This window comes from Phycodurus eques, chromosome 15, assembly GCF_024500275.1.
Source record: "Phycodurus eques isolate BA_2022a chromosome 15, UOR_Pequ_1.1, whole genome shotgun sequence".
Classification (NCBI taxonomy): domain Eukaryota; kingdom Metazoa; phylum Chordata; class Actinopteri; order Syngnathiformes; family Syngnathidae; genus Phycodurus; species Phycodurus eques.
Genome location: NC_084539.1, coordinates 3,203,501 through 3,227,676, shown reverse-complemented (window position 1 = coordinate 3,227,676; position 24,176 = coordinate 3,203,501). Strand labels below are relative to the sequence as shown.

Here is a 24,176-nt window from a genome sequence, read left to right as displayed (position 1 = left end):
CTGCACACCGACATACGGAGTATGCGGGCCAGGACTAGCCGACTCAAAGACAGTTTTATTCATTAGGCTGTCAGGAGTATGAACTCTCTGCCTGCTCTGCCCCCTCTACCCTCTGGGGCAGCCGTTGCTCAATGGTTAAGACCATCCCCTGCCACCGCGGGGGACCTAGGTTCAAGACCCCGACTGGACCCTCCGCCAACATCCCCCGGACTCACGGCTGTGGTGTCCTTGAGCAAGACACTGATACCCCGAAATGCTCCCCGGGCGCTTCAGCTGCTCCATTGTGTTCCACTAACGTGTATGTGTTCACTGTGATCGGTTAAATGCAGAGAACAAATTTCATGTGCATGCATGCATGTTCATGACAATAAAATGTGATTTTTCTTCTTCTTCTTCTTCTTCTTCTTCTTCATGAGATACTATCACTCAACCAAACTCAAAAGAGCCACTTTTTTTTCCGATGCGGTGAAGCTTATTCTCTAAAACCATTGTTCTCTTTGTTTTGTATTGATATCCAGCTGAGTGTTCCAGTCAAGCAAACTGCTCGAGAGTTATACATTTGATTTGTAGCAACTGGCTGCTATGTAATATTGAACACTTATTCTGCATTTAGGATTTGTTGCTTTTAAATATGTATTTTTTTGACAGGCAGATTCTGGACAGCCGCTATGGCTTGAAGAGATGGCAGATTGGGGAAGTTGCATCCAAAATTGGACAGCTTTACTACCACTACTAGTGAGTCGTACAATGGTTTTGTTTTTTCCTTTCGATGCAGAGTTTCATACTGTGGGTATTTGCCATTCCCTGAATAAGAGACATGTTTGTCCTAAAATTACTGTCAGATCCATAAATATTGGGACATCGACACAATTCTCATCTTTTTGGGCCTAAACACCACCACAATGGATTTGAAATGAAACGAATAAAATGTGCTTTAACTGCTTACTTTCAGCTTTAATTTCAGGGTATCCATCCATCGATGCATTTATCTTCTGCTTATCCAAGTTTGGGTCACGGGGGCAGCAGCTTCTGCAGGGAAGTTCAGACTTCCATCTCCCCAGCTACTTGCACAGCTTTTCCGGGCACATCCTGAGATGTTCCTAGGCCAGCCGGGAGACATAGTCTCTCCAGCGTTTCCTGGGTCGTCCCCAGGGCCTCCGCTCAGTGGGGCGTGCTGGGAACACCTCACCAGGTGTTCCGAAGGCATCCTAACCAGATAACCTAGCCACCTCCTCTGCCTCCTCTCGATGCAGCGCCTCTACTTTGAGCCTCTCCTGGATGACCGAGCTTCTGACCCTATCTCGAGGGGAGAGCCCGGACACCCTGCGGGCGAAGCTCTTTTTGGCAGCTTGTATTTGCGATCTTGTTCTTTCGGTAACGACCTACAGCTCCTGACCATAGGTGAGGGTAGAAACGTAGATCGACCTTCTTCACCGTGACAGACTGACACAGAGTCTGCATTGCTTACGAGCAGTGATGCCAGTAATGCGTTACTCCAAAATGCTGCCATATAGAGTGACGAGCAAAGTAACGCATTACTTTTCCCGGGAAAGTAGTCAGATTACAGTTACTTCTTCAAAGCAACAATAGTTACTTTTGAGTCATCTAGATTTCTCGCAAATTTATGGCTGGTTACTCATACAAAGAGCAGTCTAGCAGTTCAAAAGTATTATACCGATCACACAGGCTGCTCGTTACTGAATAAACACAACGGAGCGATTGGGAGGTGATTATTTATGATACAATGCACAGTACAGTATTCACGATTTCACTGTCGCCACACTGTTTTTATTTTCCCTTGTAAAAAATGTATTTGATTGTTGTTATTTACACATTAAGAATACAGTTTTACTGCCGTGTTAAGCGCGCAATACATTGTGGGTTAATTATTCATACTGAAGTGCGCGGTAATAAATTGTCTACCGAAATTTAATACTAATTTTGAAGTAGAAGCCTCCAAGTAAAACTTAACCATCCTGACATCAAAAACTCCTAAATGTAGGTACGTTATAGCATTTAACCTTTATTTCTGTCCAAGGGCAGGTGACCTGCTTAATACCAATTACCTCTAGAGTGTCCCCTACATTTTTAAGTCTAACTAACCTTTGTTCTTGCTCTCCATTTTACAGTTGTGCATGATTTGCAACCACGCTGTCCACAGTCCCTTGATCTATCATATGCTCCGCCGATCGTAAAAAAAACCTCGTACACGCGTTAATTTATCTATTATTTAATTTATCTTCCAGAATATCATATCCCTACCTATGTATACACACAATACGTACACCTTATTTATTTATGTAATAAATATAATGGGTACCCTTTAAAGCACTTTATAAATATTTACATATATATTCATATAATTATATTCATCAAAGTTCTAGGTTTACTTTATATTGTGTACACAATTTATAAGACGTATCACACAGAATATTTATACCATTCACACTTAGTCCACATTTTTTTTTCTTTCTTCTCTACAATAGAGGCCTGTGCAGGACGTGTCTGTGACACGTAGAACCACTTGTCCGATCTGATTACTCTTGGAAACTCATATGTCGGGATATAATGGTTAACCAGCACTTTGATGACAGACCGGCGCGTCCTCTTTTGCACAAGGATAGGCTTTGGGCCATCCAGAAAAATGGATGGCCAACACTGAAATTGCGACATGTATTCACAAAAAACACTAAAATGTAGAAGACCGGGGTGCCACCAAAAGCGCAGCTTGTACACCATTGACACACAACTCTCATGTGTCGGGGCGTGTGCTTCCTCAACCACTAACCACATGAACTTTCCTGGAGTTAAGACCAGTCTCCGAGGGCCTATCGTCGGGCCAAATCACAGCTTCTACTTGTCGTCATACTCAGCATCTTTCTTTTGCCATTCACGTTTGTCTTCCTCTGGCGCCGCGCACTACATCAACTGTTAATGCAGGGTGAAAGTCAATCAACTGATCCTGTTTAGCAACATATTTTCCTTCAGCATCCATTTGATAGCCTGCTACTTTTTTTAGCCACGGCATCAGCCGCACCATTGATAAATAGTAACACTCTGACCTTCAGATAACTCCAGTGCCCTGCACATGGCCAGCAGTTCTGCAGCTTGAGCGGAGGGTTTCACAAAATCATTTGTGGACCAAAGCGTTTGGAATTCAGAATTTGGGTCTCCGCGATGTCTTCAGTGGCCTCTTGTTTAAAAGGATACTACGGCACGTTAACAAAATCAACTCGAATGAATGTTTACCTCGAATGTTACCGGAGTCACGGATGCACATAGACCCCCATCAGAATCAGAATCATCTTTATTTGCCAAGTATGTCCAAAACACACAAGGAATTTGTCTCCGGTAGTTGGAGCCGCTCTAGTACAACAAACAGTCAATTTACAGAACACTTTGGGGACATAAAGACATTGACAAAAAACAATTGTGCAAAAAGATGCAGAGTCCTCTAGCACTTAGAGCAGTTCGAACGACTAATATTGCAATAGTCCGGTGCAATGACCATTGTGCAAAGGGCGCTGAGACTTCAAGGAGTGTATGCGGTTTAAAGTGACAAGTAGTGCGATCATCTGGGACAATGTCGGTTGTGCAAATGTTACAGATACTCCTCAATCAGTGTGCAAATGGAGCAGATGCTACTCTGGCATGAGTGGCCAGTATATGCAAATAGTGCAGCATGGCGAGACAACTACAGTGAGTGCACAAGTAATAAATAATTGGCCCCACAGAAATGTGACAACGAACTCAAGTCAAAAAATTGCCAGCTTGTTGTAATGGAATTATAGGTTAGGTGTTTAAGAAGTTGATCGCAAGAGGGAAGAAGCTGTTGGAATGTCTACTAGTTCTAGTTAGCGTTGATCGGTAGCGCCTACCTGAGGGAAGGAGCTGGAAGAGGCGGTGACCGGGGTGCAGACGGTCCGAGAGGATTTTGCACGCCCTTGTCTTAGTTCTGGCAGCGTGCAAGTCCTCAATGGTGGGTAGGGGGTTACCGACAATCCTTTCAGCAGTTGTGATTGTCCGTTGCAGTCGGAGCTTGTCCTTTTTTGTAGCAGCACCAAACCAGACTGTGATGGAAGAACACAGGACCGATTCGATGACCGCTGTGTAGAACTGTCTCAGCAGCTCCGGTGGCAGGCCGTGCTTTCTCAGAAGCCGCAGGAAGTACATCCTCTGCTGGGCCTTTTTGAGGACGGAGTTGATGTTGTTCGCCCACTTCAGGTCCTGAGAGATTGTAATTCCCAGGAACTTGAAGGTCTCGACGGTTGACACAAGGCAGCTGGACAACGTGAGGGGCAGCTGTGGCGAAGGATGCCTCCTGAAGTCCACGATCATCTCTACCGTCTTGAGCGTGTTCAGCTCCAGGTTGTGTCGCCCGCACCACAGCTCCAGCCGCTCCGCTTCCTGTCGATATGCAGACTCGTCACCGTCCTTGATGAGGCCGATGACAGTGGTGTCATCTGCAAACTTCAGGAGCTTGACAGTCGGGTTCGCTGAGGTGCAGTCGTTCGTGTAGAGAGAGAAGAGCAGCGGAGAGAGGACACAACCTTGGGGCGCCCCAGTGCTGATGCTGCGTGTGGATGAGGTTGCCTCCCCCAGCCTGACCTGCTGTGTCCTGCCCGTCAGAAAGCTGTAAATCCACTGGCAGATGGCAGGTGAGACGCTGAGCTGGAGAAGCTTGGTTGAAAGGAGTTCAGGGATGATGGTGTTGAACGCTGAGCTGAAGTCCACGAACAGGATCCTCGCGTAGGTCCCTGCACTGTCGAGGTGTTCTAGGATGAAGTGCAGTCCCATGTTGACTGCATCATCCGCAGACCTGTTCGCTTGGTAGGCAAACTGCAGGGGGTCCAGCAGGGGACCTGTGACACTCTTGAGGTGGTCCAGCACGAGACGTTCAAAGGACTTCATGACCACAGATGTCAAAGCGACAGGCCTGTAGTCATTCAGACTAGAGATTGCAGGTTTCTTGGGGACTGGAATGATGGTGGAGCGTTTGAAGCAGGATGGAACTTCGCACATTTCCAAAGATCTGTTAAAGATCTGAGTGAAGACTGGAGCGAGCTGGTCCGCGCAGACTTTGAGGCAGGATGGGGACACATGGTCCGGTCCTGTTGCTTTGTTAATCTTCTGTTGTTTGAAGATGCGTCTCACATCCTGTTCATGGATGGTTAACGCAGAAGTCAGAGGTGTGGTTGTGGTCGCGGGTGCGGCCGGGTTGGTGTGTGGAGTGAAACTGTCCTTTTCAAATCTGCAATAGAAGGTATTCAAGTCGTTGGCTAGTGTGCTATTGTTCTCAGCTTGGGGGGATCGTCGCTTGTAATTAGTCAGCGATTGGAATGCACGCCAGACTGATTTCGAGTCGTTCGCGCTAAACTGTTTTTCCAACTTTGCTGCATAGATCCTCTTTGCAATGTTAATTTCTTTAGTAAGCTGGTTTCTAGCTCGATTATACAGGGCCCTGTCCCCGCTCTGATATGCATCTTCCTTAGCTTGGCGAAGCTGCTTAAGTTTAGCAGTGAACCACGGCTTGTTGTTGTTGAATGTCCGAAATGATTTTGTTGGTACACAAACCTCTTCACAGAAACTGATATAGGATGTGACAGTGTCCGTATATTCATCCAGGCTGCCAGCTGAATTTTCAAAGACACTCCAGTCTGTGCAGTCTAAACAGCTTTGAAGGTCCATCTTTGCTTCATTGGTCCACTTTTTGACTGTTTTCACTGTAGGCTTCGCACATTTAAGTACTTGCTTGTACGTCGGTATTAAGTGAATTAAGCAGTGATCAGATGAGCCCAGAGCCCAGGGCTGCACGAGGTATAGCACGGTATGCGTTTTTTACCGTAGTGTAGCAGTGGTCTAAAGTATTATTTTCCCTGGTAGGACAGTCGATGTGCTGCTTGTATTTAGGGAGTTCGTGGTTGAGTTTAGCTTTGTTAAAGTCCCCGAGAATAATGAGGGGTGAGTCAGGGTGTTTTTTTTCAATTTCGTTGACTTGTTCGGCGAGCGTTAGCAATGCGGCGCTCGTGTTAGCTTGCGGTGTGATATAGACTCCAGCCAGTATAAACGATGCAAACTCACGTGGCGCGTAAAATGGTTTACAGTTCAGAAACAGCGACTCCAAATGCGGGCTGCAGTGTGTGCTGAGCACCGTGACGTCCGTACACCATTTTTCGTTTATATGGAGGCATATCCCGCCGCCCTTCGTTTTTCCCGATGATTCCATGTCGCGGTCCGCTCGATGGTTAGAGTAACTCGGGGAAAAAACTGAGCGGATTTTCGAAAGTTGGTGACAGAAAGTCCGGAGTAGCCTCCTTGATGGTTAGCAGGTCTCCCCTTGTGTAAGTGAGTCGTGTAAGGTCTCCAAAGACGGACGAAAAACACAAAAACGAAGACAATACTAGAGAGCGCGTTACCGAGGCGGCCACACTGGTAGGCGCCATCTTGAATGATGATCTGGATGATCTGGATCTGGATCTGCAGGCCCCTTGGACCACGGTGAGTCCGGCAGCGAATTCAACAGCTGTGCGCCGTCCTCATGGTCTGAGAGCTCTCTGCCATAAAATCGCGCAAAAGTCACACGATCCAACATTCCCTGTCCACCGTGGCACCCTGAATACAAAAACATTCAGTACTAGGAGAGTACAACACATTGGGTACTTGACCTTGTTGCCAATCATTTGCCAAATGACATTTCCTTACCATGAGTCGCTGTTCTTGGGCTTCATGACCTCATGCAAGTGCAAGTGAAATGTCTGGAAAAGATGTCGAACTCATCATAAACCACTCACTCTGCTCTGGCGTCAAGGTGGAGGCAGCTGCCAAACCTTGCTTCCCTATGTAAATACCTGTACTATTGAGCATCCAGTTTTCATCCTGTATTAACTCAAAGGCTTCTCTGTAAAAAAATCGTCATTTTTATCAGAGTAAAGTGTGAGATGGAGGGGATCGATCGGAGGGCTGTAGGAGGGAAGAGAGTCGATTCAGGGCTTCCAAGGTCGAGTAGACGCCGCCTCCCGCCTTTGTTTCTGGTTGAAGTCGGGCCCAATATATCTCAGCGGTCTCTTCCGGAAGTTAATGTTGCACCATGTTCCATCCGGCGGACACTTTGCCACTCTCAGTTCATCACGGTCCCATCCGGGAACCATATCGTCAGTCCGTCCGGGCTGCAAAGGATGGTAGGCCTGGTTTTGAAAAGCAGATCTGTTGTTGCCAGGGTGCCAGGCCGTGTCCACCTCTCCTGTGTGGAGCTCTGTATCCCCCTCTCTGAGGTGGGGCCTCTCCGGGTCCCACTGTAGGTCTCTGTTGCATCAGTGGGGGAGCAGTACATTGCCGATACCAGTGTCCATACTGACCACAGTTGAAGCATGCTTGGTCCGGTGGTGGTCGGTGAGCGCTTCCTCTGCCCCCGTTGCTGTATTCCCTATCACGACTCCCGCCTCATCCCCCCGTTGACCACTGCACCATCCACATCTGCTTTTCTGCTTCCATTTTTTATTTTTTTTGGTTTGTTGTCAATGGCCACTTTTCGTGCCTGGGCCAATTGCAACTTCAAAAGTTGTTCCTGCATGTCTTTTACCTCGTCTGATGATTTGTTTTGTCTGTCGACAAAAAGTTTCAAAAGGTGAGACACATGACGATTAAAGTAGCTATCTCCCCCTTCCATGAGGTCAGGGTCTTTAATACTTTCAGTCCTAACTTCAGCTGGCGACGTGTCAAGCAAAACAATTCTATAAATAACATTTGCCTCCCTTAAACGGGAGGGATGTGACAAATTTTTATTTTATTTTTTTCTGTCCAAATACTTAAGCAATTTTCAAAGTGAGAACTGGGATCCATGAGAGATTTGATGCCGCGGATGACCGCAAACACTGGAGGAACAAAAGCCGCAAGTAAAATTTCAGGTTTGACATTATTCAGACCAGCCTGTGTCAAAATATCATCTGTTTATCCATCCATCTTCTACCGCTTATCTGAGGTCGGGTCGCGGGGGCAGTAGCTTTAGCAGGGACGCCCAGACTTCCCTTTCCCCAGCCACTTCATCCATCTCTTCCGGGGGAATCCCGAGGCATTCCCAGGCCAGCCGGAAGATGTAGTCTCTCCAGCGTGTCCTGGGTCGTCCCCGGGGTCTCCTCCCGGTGGGACGTTCCCAGAACACCTCACCGGGGAGGCGTCCCGGAGGCATCCGAATCAGATGCCCCAGCCACCTCATCTGGCTCCTCTCGATGTGAAGGAGCAACGGCTCAACTCTGAGATCCTCCCGAATGGCCGAGCTTCTCACCCTATCTCTAAGGGAGAGCCCGGACACCCTGTGGAGGAAACTCATTTCGGCCGCTTGTATCGGGGATCTCGTTCTTTCGGTCACGACCCACAGCTCGTGACCATAGGTGAGGGTAGGAACGTAGATCAACCTGTAAATCAAGAGCTTCGCCTTTCGGCTTAGCTCCTTCTTTACCACAACGGATCGATACAAAGTCCGCATCACTGCAGACGCTGCACCGATCCGCCTGTCGATCTCCCGTTCCATTCTTCCCTCACTCGTGAACAAGACCCCAAGATACTTGAACTCCTCCTCTTGGGGCAGGATCTCATCCCCGACCTGGAGAGGGCACACCACCCTTTTCCGACTGCGGACTATGGTCTCAGATTTGGAGGTGCTGATTCTCATCCCAGCTGCTTCACACTCTGCTGCGAACTGCTCCAATGAGAGTTGGAGGTCACGGCTTGATGAAGCCAACAGAACCACATCATCTGCAAAAAGCAGAGATCAAATACTGAGGCCACCAAACTGGACCCCCTCTACGCCTCAGCTGTGCCTAGAAATTCTGTCCATAAAAGTTATGAACAGAATCGGTGACAAAGGGCAGCCTTGGCGGAGTCCAACCCTCACCGGAAATGAGTCCGACTTACTGCCGGATATGCGTACCAAACTCTGACTCCGGTCGTACAAGGACCGAACAGCCCGTATCAGGGGGTTCGGTACCCCCCACAGGGCCACCCGAGGGACACGGTCGAACGCCTTCTCCAAGTCCACAAAACACATGTATACTGGTTGGGCGAACTACCATGCACCCTCGAGGACCCTGCCAAGGATGTAGAGCTGGTCCACTGTTCCACGGCCAGGACGAAAACCACACAGCTCCTCCTGAATCTGGGATTCAACTTGCAGACGGACCCTCCTCTCCAGCATCCCTGAATAGCCTTTACCAGGGAGGCTGAGGAGTGTGAGCCCCCTGAAGTTAGAACACACCCTCCGGTCCCGCTTCTTAAAAATGGGGACCACCACCGAAGTCTGCTAATCCAGAGGCACTGTCCCCGATGTCCACGCGATGTTGCAGAGACGTGTCAACCAGGACAGCGCTACAACATCCAGAGCCTTGAGGAATTCCGGGCGAATCTCATCCACCCCTGGGGCCTTGCCACCGAGGAGCTTTTTAACCACCTCGGCGACCTCAACCCCAGAGATAGGCGAACCCGCCTCAGAGAACCCAGACTCTGCTCCCTCATGGGAAGGCATGTCGGTGGAATTGAGGAGGTCTTCGAAGTATTCTCCCCACCGGCTCACAACATCCCGAGTCAAGGTCAGCAGCGCCCCATTCCCACTATACACAGTGTTGATGGTGCACTGCTTTCCCCTCCTGAGACGTCGGATGGCGGACCAGAATTTCCTCTAAGCCGTCTGGAAGTCTTTCTCCATGGCCTCACCGAACTCCTCCCATGGCCGAGTTTTTGCTTCAGCGACCACCAAAGCTGTATTACACTTGGCCAGCCGGTACCCATCAGCTGCCTCAGGAGTCCCACAGGCCAAAAAGGCTCGATAGGACTCCTTCTTCAACTTGACGGCATCCCTCACCGTTGGTGTCCACCAACGGATTCGGGGATTGCCGCCACGACAGGCACCGACCACCTTACGGCCACAGCTCCGGTCGACCGCCTCAGCAATGGAGGCGCGGAACATGGTCCACTCGGACTCGATGTCCCCCGCCCCACCCGGAACATGAGCAAAGTTCTGTCGGAGGTGGGAGTTGAAACTCCTTCTGACAGGGGATTCTGCCAGACGTTCCCAGCAGACCCTCACAATACGTTTGGGCCTGCCACGTCGGACCGGCATCTTCCCCCACCATCGGAGCCAACTCACCACACCAGGTGGTGATCAGTTGACAGCTCCGACCCTCTCTTTACCCGAGTGTGCAAGACATACGGCCGCAAGTCCGATGACATGACCACAAAGTCGATCATCGAACTGCGACCTAGTGTGTCCTGGTGCCAAGTGTACGTGTGGACACCCTTATGCTTGAACATGGTGTTCGTTATGGACAATCCGTGACGAGCACAGAAGTCCAATAACAGAACACCGCTCGGGTTCTGATCGGGGGGGCCGTTCCTCCCAATCACGCCCTTACAGGTCTCACTGTCATTGCCCACGTGAGCATTGAAGTGCCCCAGCAGAACGATGGACTCCCCAGCGGGAGCGCTCTCCAGCACCCCCTCCAAGGACTCCAAAAATTGTGGGTACTCTGAACTGGTGTTTGGTGCATAGGCACAAATAACAGTCAGGACCCGTCCCCCCACCCGAAGCCGGAGGGAGGCTACCCTCTCGTTCACCGGGGTGAACCCCAACGTACAGGCACCGAGCCGGGGAGCAATAAGTATACCCACACCTGCTCGGCGCCTCTCACCGTGGGCAACTCCAGAGTGGAAGAGAGTCCAACCCCTCTCGAGAGGACTGGTACCAGAGCCCAAGCTGTGCGTGGAGGCGAGTCGGAACTTCTCGACCTCACACACCAGCTCGGGCTCCTTCCCTGCCAGAGAGGTGACATTCCACATCCCTAGAGTCAGCTTCTGTAGCTGGGGATCGGATCACCAAGGTCCCCGCCTTCGGCCACCGCCCAGCTCGCGTTGCACCCGACCCCTATGGCCCCTCCACGTTACCCTTGCGCTCTCCTTCGAGCCCCAACTCCAGGCCTTGCTCCAGAGGGAGGTCCCGGTGACCCGCGTCCGGGCAAGGGAAACCTGAGTCCATAATTTGTCTTCTTCATATGGGGTCTTTGAGCCGTGCTTTGTCTGGTCCCTCACTTAGGACCTGTTTGCCATGGGTGACCCTGTCAGGGGCATAAAGCCCCAGAGAACTTGGCTCTTAGGATCATCCGTTTAATGAACCTAAATGCAAAAGGCGCAAATCAATTTCACTACGTCACCACACGCCAGGCTCATGCTGTCCGTTAACTTTTTTCAGCGCCTGGATCCGCATTTCACCGCCAGCAGCCAGTCCGGGCAGCCGTTTCTGTAAAATCTCAAAATCTTTTAAAGACAATTCTTGGTATATTAACCCACCTTTTTCAATGCGGGCTCGTGCGGAATTGATGGGAGTTTATTTCCCCTCTACAATTGGTCTGTCATTTGAGCAGCTCCCTCGACTGGGGGGCTGCTTTTGGGAAGGTCCGTAATTGGATTCAGTGTGGGAATTTTTTTTTTTTTTTTTTTTTTTTCTCTCGCCGAACAACTGCCTTGGCTGTGGACACCACACAAATCTCATGAATTTTTCTCCTCAATTTTTCATTCTCTTCTATTTTCTTATTCAAATCTCTTTTCTCTATCCACCCTGCAGCATCCAACTTTTCCTTTTTCCACTTTGCCCACACACTTCTAAATCCTGCTTGTTTCTTTCAATGCCAGCTAACAACTGACCTTCTATTTCAATACACAAATCCTCCAATGACTTCTGGTAATCACTCCGATACATGTCGCATTCATTACCACTACACTTGACAGTCCAATACACACCCCAGGGTTTTGGTGGCACACTCATCTTATTCTAAATCGTTTTTTGGGGGTCCCAAAATCCCCAACGTCTACCGAAATGTTACAATATGAAAACGCGTCCGATTTCAAGTCAGTCTACGACCAGACAAGCAGGTACCTTGTTATCCTACTTTCTCCCAGGATCTTATATTATCCTGGTGTGTCAGGAACCTTGTTACCCTGACTTTCGATTAGCACAACAATAACAACACAACGTTCTAATAACTATTGACAATGAAACAACTGTACCACAAGTCTCCCAAATTTAACAATTTCCAATGTGCAGAATTCATGATTTTATCAAACAGGTTTCTGCTCACCATTTTTTCCGGTGCACCGGGGAGATTGCAGTCCGATTGAATCCCTGTCCACTCCTCTGTCTTTTTATCTAATGCCAATCCAGGATCAGGTCGGGGTTACCATTTGAAGGAACCTGAATTTTATAATCACCTATTACTCTCGAGGTTCCATGCATGTTCGTTTTTGTGAAAGAACTACAATTATAACGACGTGTTAAAGGTCAACCAATATATTCCTGAAAGAGGAGTCTATACATTTACAGAGCTCTGGGTCAGCAGCCACGCTTATCCTAGCCTCAGCAGAGACAGCGAAGACTGAACAAAGCTATCTGTTCCTGCCCCCGACTTAAACAATGTTTGAAAGAGGAAGTACGGAATCGCTGTTGTCTGATCCATGTCCGGTCCATGGTCCCATCTGAGGTCATCATTGCTCTGCAGAATGATGGCCATTTGCCGCTGGCTCCAGGCGCGGTGTTCTCATGTTTACAGCAACCCCCCGCAGCCATTGTCTTCTCCGACGTCTGTTCTTTGTGGCCTCCGCATGCACCTTGCTGGGGAGCTTACCTGCAACACACTCCCACACCCTTATCTGATTTCCATTTTATACTTTCTGCAATAAACACCCTCGTTTACCCCCAGACCAGTTCACAATAAAACCATTTAATCCCCCTTTTGATCTCTGATTTTCAATAAAACCCTTTACTATCTATCTATCTATCTATCTATCTATCTATCTATCTATCTATCTATCTATCTATCTATCTATCTATCTATCTATCTATCTATCATTTAAGAGTCTTCAACCACGGCTCGTTGTTATTGAACATGCGAATGACTTTGTTGTTACACACGTCTTCACAGAACCTGATATAGGATGTAACAGTGTCCGTATATTTATCCAGGTTGCCATTTGAAGTTTCAAAGACACTCCAGTCTGTGCAGTCTAAACAGCTTTGAAGTTCTATCTTTGCTTCTTTGGTCCACGTCGTCACTGTTTTCACCGTAGGCTTCGCACATTTAAGTTTTTGCTTGTATGTTGGGATTAAGTGAGTTAAGCAGTGATCAGATGAGCCCAGAGCAGCATGGTGGATAGCATGGTATGCGTTATTTAGCGTAGTATAACAGTGGGATGTTATTTTCCCTGGTAGGACAGTCGATGTGCTGCTTGTATTTAGGGAGTTCGTGGTTGATTTGCTTTGTTAAAGTCCCCAAGAATAATTAGCAGTGCGGCATTCGTGTTAACTTGAGGAGGAATGTAAACACCAGTGAGTATGAAAGCTGCACTCAGTGACTAGATTGACTTGCAGTTCAAAAACAGCGACTCCAAGTCCGGGCTGCAGTGTGTGCTGAGCTCCGTGATGTCGGTACACACTTTTTTGTTGATATAGAAGCATAACCCGCCGCCTTTTGTTTTCCCCGATAACTCAGTGACGCGCTCTTCCCGGTGTATTTGGAAGCCCGGAAGCATTACGGCGCCATCACGGAGTGCATTCACTGGTCTGTGAGAGAAGATGAAGCTTTTCCATTTTGTTGGGTAGGGAGCGTAGATTCGCGAGGTGAATCGACGGGAGCGGCATTCGGAATCGTCTCCTACGGAGCTTGACCTGGATTCCGGCTCGTTTCCCCCTATGAAATCTTCCCTTGTGTAAGTGAGTCGCGTAATGTCCCCAAAGACGAATGAAAAATACAAAAACATAGACGATATTAGAGGCAACTAGATGTAACTGAGGCGACCACACGGTTAGGCGCCGTCTTGATCCAGTGTGATCTTCCTCTAGTTGGAAGACAAACTCAGCCCTCCCCTTCTTGAAAATTAAAACCACCACCCCAGTCTGCCAATCCAGAGGCACTCTCCCCGGTGTCTGCGCAATGTTGCAGATATTGTCAGAATTTATTCGAAGCTTTCCAGAAGTCATTCTCTATGGCCTCACCGAACTCCTCCCATGCCCAAGGTTTTGCCTTACAGACCACCAAAGCTGCATTCTGCTGGGCCAACCGGTACCCATCAGCTCCCTCAAGAGTCCCACAGGCCAAAAATGCCCGATAGGACTTCTTCAGTTTCGGTCGACCGCCTCAGCAATTGAGGCGTGGAACATGGTCCACTCTGACTCAATGTCCCCCGCCTCCCCCACAACGTGAGCGAAGTTCTGTCGGTGCTGGGAGTTGAAACTCCTTCTGACAGGGGATTCTGCCACACGTTCCCAGCAGACCTTCACAATACTTTTGGGCCTGCCAAGTCGGAACGGCATCTTCCGCCACCATCGGAGCCAGCACACCACCAGGCGGTGATCAGTTGACAGCTCCGCCCCTCTCTTTGCCTAAGGGTCTAAGACATGCTGCAAGGCCGATGACACGACCACAAAGTCGATCATCGAACTGCGGTCTATGGTGTCCTGGTGCCAAGTGCACATATGAACTGATATGGGTTCTGATCGGTTGGGGTCTCCCAATCACGCCCTTCCGGGTCTCACTGTCATTGCCCAGTCCCCCGGCAGAATGATGGAGTCCCCAGCGGGAGCGCTCTCCAGCATCCCCTCCAAGGACTCCAAAAAGGGTGGGTACTCTGAAATGCTGTTTGGTGCATAGGCACAAATAACAGGTAGCCTCCGAAGGCGGAGGGAGGCTACCCTCTTATCCACCGGGTTGAACCCCAATGTACAGGCGCCAAGCTGGAGGGCAATACGTATACCCACACCTGCTCGGTGCCTCTCACCACGGGCAACTCCAGAGTGGAAGAGAGTCCAACCCCTCTCAAGAGGACTGGTATCAGAGCCCAAGCTGTGTGTGGAGGCGAGCCCGACTATGTCTAGGCGAAACTTCTCAACCTCACACACCAGCTTGGGCTTCTTTGCTGCCACAGAGGTGAGGTTCCACGTCCCAAGAGCCTGATTCTGTTGTTGGGGATCGCACTGCTAAGGTCCTTGCCTTCGGCCACCATCCAGCTTACACTGCACCCAACCTCTATGGCTCCTCTCACAGGTGGTGAGCCCATGGGAAGGGGTACCCACGTTACCCTTTCGGCTGTGCCCGGCCGGGCCCAATGGGTACAGACCCTGCCACCAGACACCAGCCTGGCTCCAGAGGGCGGCCCCGGTGACCCACTTCCGGGCAAGGGATCTGATGTCCATTTATGTTAGTCGTCATAAGGGTTCATTTGAGCCGTGCTTTGTCTGGTCCCTCACCTCGGACCTGTTTGCCATGGGTGACCCTGCCAGGGGCATATAGCCCCAGACAACTTAGCTCCGAGGATCACTGGGACACACAAACCCCTCCACCGTGATAAGGTGACAGCTCAAGGAGGTGTGTGTGTGTGTGTGTGTGTGTGTGTGTGTGTGTGTATGTATATATATGTATGTATGTATGTTTATGGAATGTGGGAGACAACCGGAGTACCTGGTGAAAACCCACGCAGGCACAGGGAAGAACTCCACATTTTTCGAAATTGAACCTGGGTTCTCAACACTGTGAGGCAGACGTGCTAACCATTCAATAACCCCCTCACAGTTCTGAGGACCCGGGTACAAATCCAGCCTCGCCTGTGTGGAGTTTCCATGTTCTGCCAGTGCCTGCATGTGTTTTCTCCGGCTACTCCGGTTTCTTCCCACATCCCAAAAACATGTGTGGTAGGTTGATTGAATACTCTAAATTGCCCGTATGTGGGAATGTGAGTGCGAATGGTTCTTTGTTTGTATGTGCCCTGGCATTTGCTGGCGACCAATTCAGGGTGTATCCCGCCTCTCGCCCGAAGATAGCTGGGATAGGCTCCAGCACGCCCGTGACCCTAGTGAGGATAAGCGGTACTGAAAATGGATGGATGGATGGATGTTGGGGAACAACCCAAGTAATCCATACATACAAAGAAAGTAGAACAAATAAGAACAGATATTAAGTTGTGTGTAAAAATGTGAAATGACTGAAAAAGTATTGAACATATGAAGAAAGGGAGGTGAAAATAGGCATGGAAAGCCAAGACAACACCTAAAATCTATCAATAATGAAACAGCAATCCAGCCCCTTGTCTAATTGACCTACAAAAAGGTCTAATTGCCAGGTGTGAGTCAAAACACATCTCATGATGGGTAAAGCAGAGAGGTGTCTCAAGAGCATCGCAAAGTAATTGTTGCAAAACATAACGATGGAATTGGTTTCAGCCGCATATGTAAGCATCTGAATGTTTCAGTGAGCACGGTTGGGGCCAACGGGTTCGGGGATTGCCGCCACGACAGGCACCGACCACCTTACGGCCACAGCTCCGGTCGGCCGCATCAGCGCGGAACATGGTCCACTCAGACTCGATCTCCCCGCGCCTCCCCCGGAACTTGAGCAAAGTTCTGTCGGAGGTGGGAGTTGAAACTTCTTCTGACAGGGGATTCTGCCAGACATTCCCAGCAGACCCTCACAATACGTTTGGGCCTGCCAGGTCGGACCGGCATCTTCCTCCACCATCGGAGCCAACTCACCAGGTGGTGATCAGTTGACAGCTCCGCCCCTCTCTTCAGTCGTGTGTCCAAGACATGCGCCCGCAAGTCCAATGACACGACCACAAAGTCGATCTTAGAACTGCGACCGAGGGTGTCCTGGTTCCAAGTGCACGTGTGGACACACTTATGCTTGAACATGGTGTTCGTTTAGACAATTCGTGATGAACACAGAAGTCCAATAACAGAACACCGCTCGGGTTCTGATAGGGGGGCCGTTCCTCCCAATCACGCCCTTTCAGGTCTCACTGTCATTTCCCACATTAACATTGAAGTACCCCAGCAGAACGATGGAGCGGGAGCGCTCTCCAGCACTTCCTCTAAGGACTCCTAAAAGGGTGGGTATTCTAAACTTCTGTTTGGTGCACAGGCACAAACAACAGTCAGGACCTGTCGCCCCACCCGAAGGCGGAGGGAGGCTACCCTCTCTTCCACAGGGTGAATCCCAATGTACAGGCGCCAAGCCGGGGGGCAATAAGTATTCCCACACCTGCTCGGCGCCTCTCACCGTGGGCAACTCCAAAGTGGAAGAGAGTCCAACCCCTCTCAAGAGGCCTGGTACCAGAGCCCAAAGCTGTGTGTGGAGGCGAGCCCGACTATATCTAGTTGGAACATCTCGACCTCGCACACCAGCTCGGGCTCCTTCCCTGCCAGAGAGGTGACATTCAACGTCCCTAGAGCCAGCTTCTGTAGCCGGGGATCCGATCGCCAAGGTCTTCGGCCCAGCTCACACTGCACCCGACCCCTATGGCCCCTACCACAGGTGGTGAGCCCATGGTGAGGGATGCTGTCAAACCGAAGAAGAAGTCCTATCGGGCTTTTTTGGCTAGTGGGACTCCTGAGGCAGCTGATTGGTACCGGGTGGGGTGCTTCAGGAGTATGGGGTACAGAACCCCTTGATACGGGCTGTTCGCTCCCTGTACGACCAGTGTCAGAGTTTGGTCGTCCGCATTGCTGGCAGTAAGTCGGACTCGTTTCCGGTGAGGGTTGGACTCCGCCAAGGCTGCCCTTTGTCACCTATTATGTTCATAACTTCTTGAACAGAATTTCTCGGCGTAGCCGATGCTTCTCGGGGTCCGGTTTGGTGGCCTCAGTATTGCATCTGTGCTTTTTGCAGATGATGTGGTTCTGTTGGCTTCATCAAGCCGTGATCTCCAACTCTCACTGGAGCGGTTCGCAACCGAGTGTGAAGCGACTGGGATGAGAATCAGCACCTCCAAATCTGAGACCATGGTCCTCAGTCGGAAAAGGGTAGCATGCCCTCTCCAGGTCGGGGATGATATCTTGCCCCAAGTGGAGGAGTTCAAGTATCTTGGGGTCTTGTTCACGAGTGAAGGATGAATGGAACGAGAGATCGACAGGCGGATCGGTGCAGCGTCTGCAGTGATACGGACCTTGTATCTGTCCGTTGTGGTAAAGAAGGAGCTAAGCCGAAAGACGAAGCTCTGAATTTATCGGCCGACAGATACAATCGGCCGACAGATACAATCGGCCGAAATGAGTTTCCTTTGCAGGGTCTCCGGGCTCTCCCTTAGAGATAGCGTGAGAAGCTCAGTCCCCCGGGAGGAGCTCAGGGTAGAGCCGCTGCTCCTCCACATTGAGAGGAGCCAGATGAGGTTGCTGGAGCATATTATTCGGATGCCTCCCGGACGCCTCCCCAGTGAGGTTTTCCGGACATGTCCCACCGGGAGGAGACCCCGGGGACGACCCAGGACATGCTGGAGAGACTACGTCTCTCAGCTGGCCTCTGAAAGCCTCACAGCTGGCCTGTGAAAGCCCATGGCGGCGGAGTGCATTGCTCCTTTTTGCACGCGCACCACAGAAGACCCCATTGCTGAAAAAAAAGCTCGTTTAAAGTTTGCTGAACAACATTTGGACAAGCCAGTTAAATACTTTGAGACTATAATCTGGTTTGATGAGAGATAGGCTCCAGCATACCCGTGACTCGTGCGGATAAGCGGTGTAGAAAATGGATAGATAATAATGTGGCTTTTGGTTGGTATTACTTTACTTCAAATCCACTGTGGTGGTGCATCTAAATGCTAAATTATAAAAAACGGAATGTTTTTTCAGTAGTGCACTATGCTTGAATTTTTTTCTCACAATTCTATTTTTTCCCAACTTTTGACAGCCTGCGTACATCTGAAACAAGTTACCTGAATGAGGCATTTTCTTTCTACTCAGCCATCCGACAGCGGTCTTACTACTATCAGGTCAACAGAGAGGACAGGTTTGTTGAAAAAAAATAAGATGAAATTAATTGCCTCCTTACATAACAAACAGTATTGTATCCCAGTGTTCTTTTCCCCCCCTTCAGCTTATTTTTAGCGCATCATGCTCTAGCATCTCTGCCCTGTTCTCTGCATTTGCCGATCAAATGCTAGCCAGCTGCAAGTTTTCCCTCATCACATGCATAATTCTCCTCTTTGGCCTTCTTCTTTACCTCCTACCTGGTGGCTCCATTTTCAGCATCCTTCTGCTGATGTATTCAGCGTCCCTCCTCCAAACCTTCCACTCAGTGCTGTCCTTCTGATGAGCTAATTCCTGATCCTGTCCACCCTAGTCACTCCCAAAGAGAATCTTTACCACCTCCAGCTCTGTCGACTGTCTTCTGGTTGTTGCTACCATCTCCAAAACCTACAATTATGGCTGTTTGCACTCCTGTCCTACAAATCTCTCCTTTCACTTCAGCTGGTACTCTTCTGTCACTGATCCCCCTTTACACTTTCCTCAACCTGCTCCAGCCTGCCTGTACTCTTGTTGCCTCTAGTCCACCCACGCTCCCCATTACTCTGAACAGTTGATCCCAAGTACAGTGGAACCTTGTGTTACGAATTAATCATTTGTTGCATGAACGAAACGTAAGTAAACCAAGAAAATGTTTCCCATTGAAATGAATGTAAATGCAATTTACAAACCATTGGGCCTCATTCACTCATAAATGCGTAGAACCTTTCTTGTTCTGCGCTGAAGTTGACCATATACGCAAATTTGCCGTCCGATTCATGACAGGTACATAGTGGTGTGGACCGGCCAGTTTTCTTCGTACCACTGTGCGTATGCTAATGAATCAGAATTCATTCCAAATGCTGGGCTCGGGCCCGCAGCCTCCAACCTGCATAAACCACGCCCCTATTTCCCTTTATAAGGGCATCCTTGGACACATCTCAGCCAATGCGCAATGCGCAAGAGATGGCTGATCCAAAACTGGTAACTTTCTTTATATTTATCTGATATTTAAACAATAGTACAATTGGAAAGCTTGGTTAACACAGAAACCGACAACATATAATAGCCATGTTAATCATTTATAATTGATTTCAAAGTTCAATTAGAGAATGGCACAAAGCAACCATACAAAAACAATTTAAGAGCCGAGAATGAGCAAAAGAGAGCATGACTGCATACTTTGTTACTATACATAGTAAGGAATACATATAGCACAGCAAAGAGCCATTTGTATATGATGAGATTTATATAATTAGTGTTGGAAGTGAAAGGAAATATACGAGCCATATACCTGTATGCCCACTTGAGTTTGTCATATACACACCAGCGGTGGTGTGTGTGTGTGTGAATAGATCAATTTACATCACATCTGAAGATGGAGAATCACAGAAAAGTATAAATCACATTGTTGTAGGTATTATAAAGAATACTGAAGCCTTGGAAAGACAAGGAAATGCGGCCGGTCTGTGTGGACTTCCTTGTTGAGTTAAAACATCAGCCACACACGCAGATAGTCGGTGAGGGACACACATCTGCTGGAAATGCACGTATCCTACTGTAAAAGCGCTTGAACGGAATGAGGGTAAAAGTGATGGGAAGTGTTATTTGAATTGTGATTTGGGACATTCAATGCATTAGCAAATTTCTGGTTTGAGTTGTCACCAAAGTTTTTGTTATTATTGTTTTTATGAATGACTGTTGTTACCATTCGTTGTGAATCTTGGTTAAAAGATGTGTGTTTGTCTAATTTTCATTGGCTGATCCTACATTATTTTTATATACGCACGGTCTGAGGATGTTCTAAATTTGTTCGCAGAGTATGGACAAAAAAAGTACGAACATATTGATAAATCACAGGTTTGTGCATCAAACGTGCGTATGCACCATTTAAGCACAGATCTGCGTACGCATGGGTAGTGAATGAGGCCCATTATTATTTAAAGGGGAACTAAACCCAAGATGTCAAAACTTTCTATCATATTTTATGTGCATATATCTTATTTATCAGCTCTTGTTTTTTTTTTTTTAATCTTTGTAATATTTATTCTAAAACTTTTTTTAAAACATTGCATCTACTCGCTTATAGGGGGTGCCGTTTTTAGGTTTTCACACTTGCAAGCGTACAAATCTACGAGAATGACGTGTATTTGCCATTTCCAAAATATTATGCAGCTTCATTTACTCATAAAACCATACAGAGTTAGTACATTTTCAGCAACGACAAGCTCCATATCATTTCTGTTGGTGCGGAATCTAAACAAATCTCTACATTTAAGGGAATTTACAAAAAAATGGCATCTTGCTTGAGTTACCAAACACCGCATCGTTCGAGTTGGTATTATACCTTGTATTGTTATAATCTACTGCTGCGCAGCAAGATCTATACACCACCCTGAAATCATGCTAAATCGCTAATTTAACATGCTAAAATATTGCCGATTCAATATAGTAGAAAATCAGTAATTTAGTTTGGTAATTATTTAATTGATAGCATTAGTGGCTAACCACTATCTACTCACCGCCCGTCCTCTCGCCACGGCTGGCTCGCAATGGTTGGTTGACTCCTTTCCAAAGGACTGAGAGCCATGAGTGATGTAATAAATCAAACGATGAGCAGTTTAATAACAGAAAATGAATCTGCACACCTACCTTCGATGCTGCCACAGTTCCAGTTCCTACTGAAACATTACAGCAATCCAGACTTACTCAAATATATGTAACCTAATTACTTGTCTAAAAAAAAATCCAGAATTTCAATTGTGAGCCACACTGCCTGACAGCAAGCAGAGTAAGGGAAGAGGCATAGTTTTACATCACTTCTCAGACAGTGGAGTTTTCCTGAGCATTAATAGATTTGTTCTCAATCTATTTTCACCACTTTAAATTGGGTAATAATGCGTGAATAAAACCGACAACTTGGGGACAAATGGTATGGCACCTGCAAAATCCATCGTTGCAGTCTGTCAGCTGACAGTTCGATTGAGCATAGGTAGCCCTCTACTGTCACTTCTTCGTCACCGCTGATAATGTTTTCGCCCAACATGGTACACTTATGTTAATAAATTATGCTGTTTAATTCTTATTCCAAGAACGCAATATTAATCTGAGTACCATGTTTTGATGAGTGCTGGCACATACATGTATTATTGCTTTTATTATTAATTTTTTTTTGGGGGGTGGGGGGGGGGGTAATTCCCCTTTAAAAGATGACTTGCTCTGAGGGCCACAGTTTTATTAGGGTCATACTTTTCAATAAATGCCTGCATATTAGAGGTGCAAATATATCGATATCTCACGATTCTGTTTTATCATGTTATTAATCTCTTGGTACGATAATTATCGCAATATTGTGGGAAAGCTCACGGTATTGCAATAAGACTCACAGTATTGCAGGAAGGTTCACGGCATAGGTGGGGCAAAGAGGCGAAAGCAGGAGAACTGAAAAAACTCTCTTTTTCTTGCTGGTTCAGTCCTTCTCAATAATTTTCTCCACACGTTTTTGTGAAAAAGACACCTTCAATCAGATATTACCGTGCACTTCTATCACTGTCCATCAAGTGTTTACATTCATATACTGTACTGTATACGTGGCCTGCTAATTAGCACAAGCCTGCTATTAGCAACCAGACCAGCAACAAGATGCCTCCCTTTTATACTGAAGAATATCACAAACTGATACAAAAGATGGCGGTCCTGGAAACGAAAATCCACTGTCTTGAAGTGGATGTGGATGTAAACAGTCGGGGAATGAAACCACTCTACCGATATCTCAAAATGGTGAGGAGACACCCACTTAGCACCATAAAGAGGAGATGTGGACTGTGTAAACTGTAATGGATCATCCAGCAGTTTTCCCTGGAATTTACTGGGAGCAAAGCCTAAACAAATGGAACATCATCTAAAAGGGAGGACAGAACAAGTCAATGCAAAACATTGGCATCAGACTTGCAAATAGATTTGAGCCACTTTTACACGACCCTGACCAAGAATGCTCATCCCCCACCACCACTGAAAGGTATGAAACTAAAACATGCAAGAAAATATGGCACACCAAACGTTAATAGCTGGTGATGGAACTGTCAAGGATGTGAAACGTTTTTGCAGTGAGAAGAACACCAAAGTAGTGTGTTTTACCAATGATATCGTGTCTTATATCGCTAAAAAAAAAAATCACGAATGAGTACCCAACTGTGAAATCTGTCATAATGCACACAGGGACCCTGGATGTTGTCAAGCAGCAATCAGAGCTTCTGAAGTGAGATTTCATTGATCTCCTAACAAAAGTGCAATGTTTGGATGCTAAGGTTTTCATAAGTGGACCTCTCCCAATGGTACGATCTGAAGATGAACTTTTAAGCAGGCTCAGTCAATAATTAAATAATTGGCTCAAAGAACTATGTACTGCGGTCTCCGTGTGCTTCATTGACAACTTCTGAATTTTCTGGGAGTGCAAACATCTTTACAAAGTTGACGGTTTCTGTCTCAATAAACAGGGTTTAAATTATTGGCTGCCAACATTTTTTTTACTGTGTACGTCATTCAGCGGCACGAAAGGAAAACATGGGCCTTGTTGACGCGGCTGAGGGACAAAAAGCGCAGAAGGGGTCTCTATTTGTACCAAAACAATCAGAGGAACAAAAGAGAAGACGATACGAGGCGCAGATGGAGTCACCCACCAGCATCACCCAAACAATCGGAGGAACGAATGAGGAATGAGAGGAGGCAGGACTTGGAATCTCCCACATCCCTCCCTGCCCCATTGGAGCAAAGCCAACGCAATACTTACTATCATGTAGCACACCACGCCAAGATCTTCCTTCCATCTCCCTCGCCTGAAACCAACGTCCACTAAGATGCGAATGACCACTCCTCCACCAATGAAAAATCTTATCTCCAAATCTGACTATGTGTGAGGTCGTGGCTGGAAATCAGATACAAACAACATTCTTCTCCACAATAATTCAGACTCCTATGGAGATCAGGTATTTTTCATCCCTGTAATTACAAGGTACAGAAAGTTGGTCTCAGAAATATGGCACAAAGAAAGTAGAACTACAAGCTCAGTGAGGATAAAATTTGAACCGATCAAACCATTGTCTCCGGTTATTTCTGTGCGACTCGCTCTATTCAATATCAGCATCTTTTTGCACAATTGTCAAAAAAATAAATAAAATAAAATAAAAAATAATGTACCGGCATTACAGCAAACCTTTATTTGACAGTGACTGTTTTTGTTTTGTTTTTTTTGTCAATGTCTTTATGTCTCCAAAGTGTTCTCTGTCAGTTGACTGTCTGTTGTCGTACTAGAGCGGCTCCAATTACCGGAGACAAATTCCTTGTGTGTTTTTGGGACATACTTGGCAAATAA

At 47.6% G+C, this 24,176-nt stretch overlaps 1 protein-coding gene across 2 annotated transcripts in view; it reads left to right on the top strand.

Annotated features, from left to right (window-relative positions):
- Window positions 1–24,176, top strand: part of scai (suppressor of cancer cell invasion) — a 117,604-nt gene that overhangs the window by 12,768 nt on the left and 80,660 nt on the right. The window contains exons 4-5 of one of the 2 annotated variants that reach the window (XM_061698417.1): window positions 649–735; window positions 18,711–18,809. The exons of the other annotated variant lie outside the window; for it this stretch is intronic. Coding sequence (XP_061554401.1) covers window positions 649–735; window positions 18,711–18,809 — 186 coding nt within the window. The remainder of the gene's footprint in view (window positions 1–648; window positions 736–18,710; window positions 18,810–24,176) is intronic. 2 annotated transcript variants of the gene reach the window in all.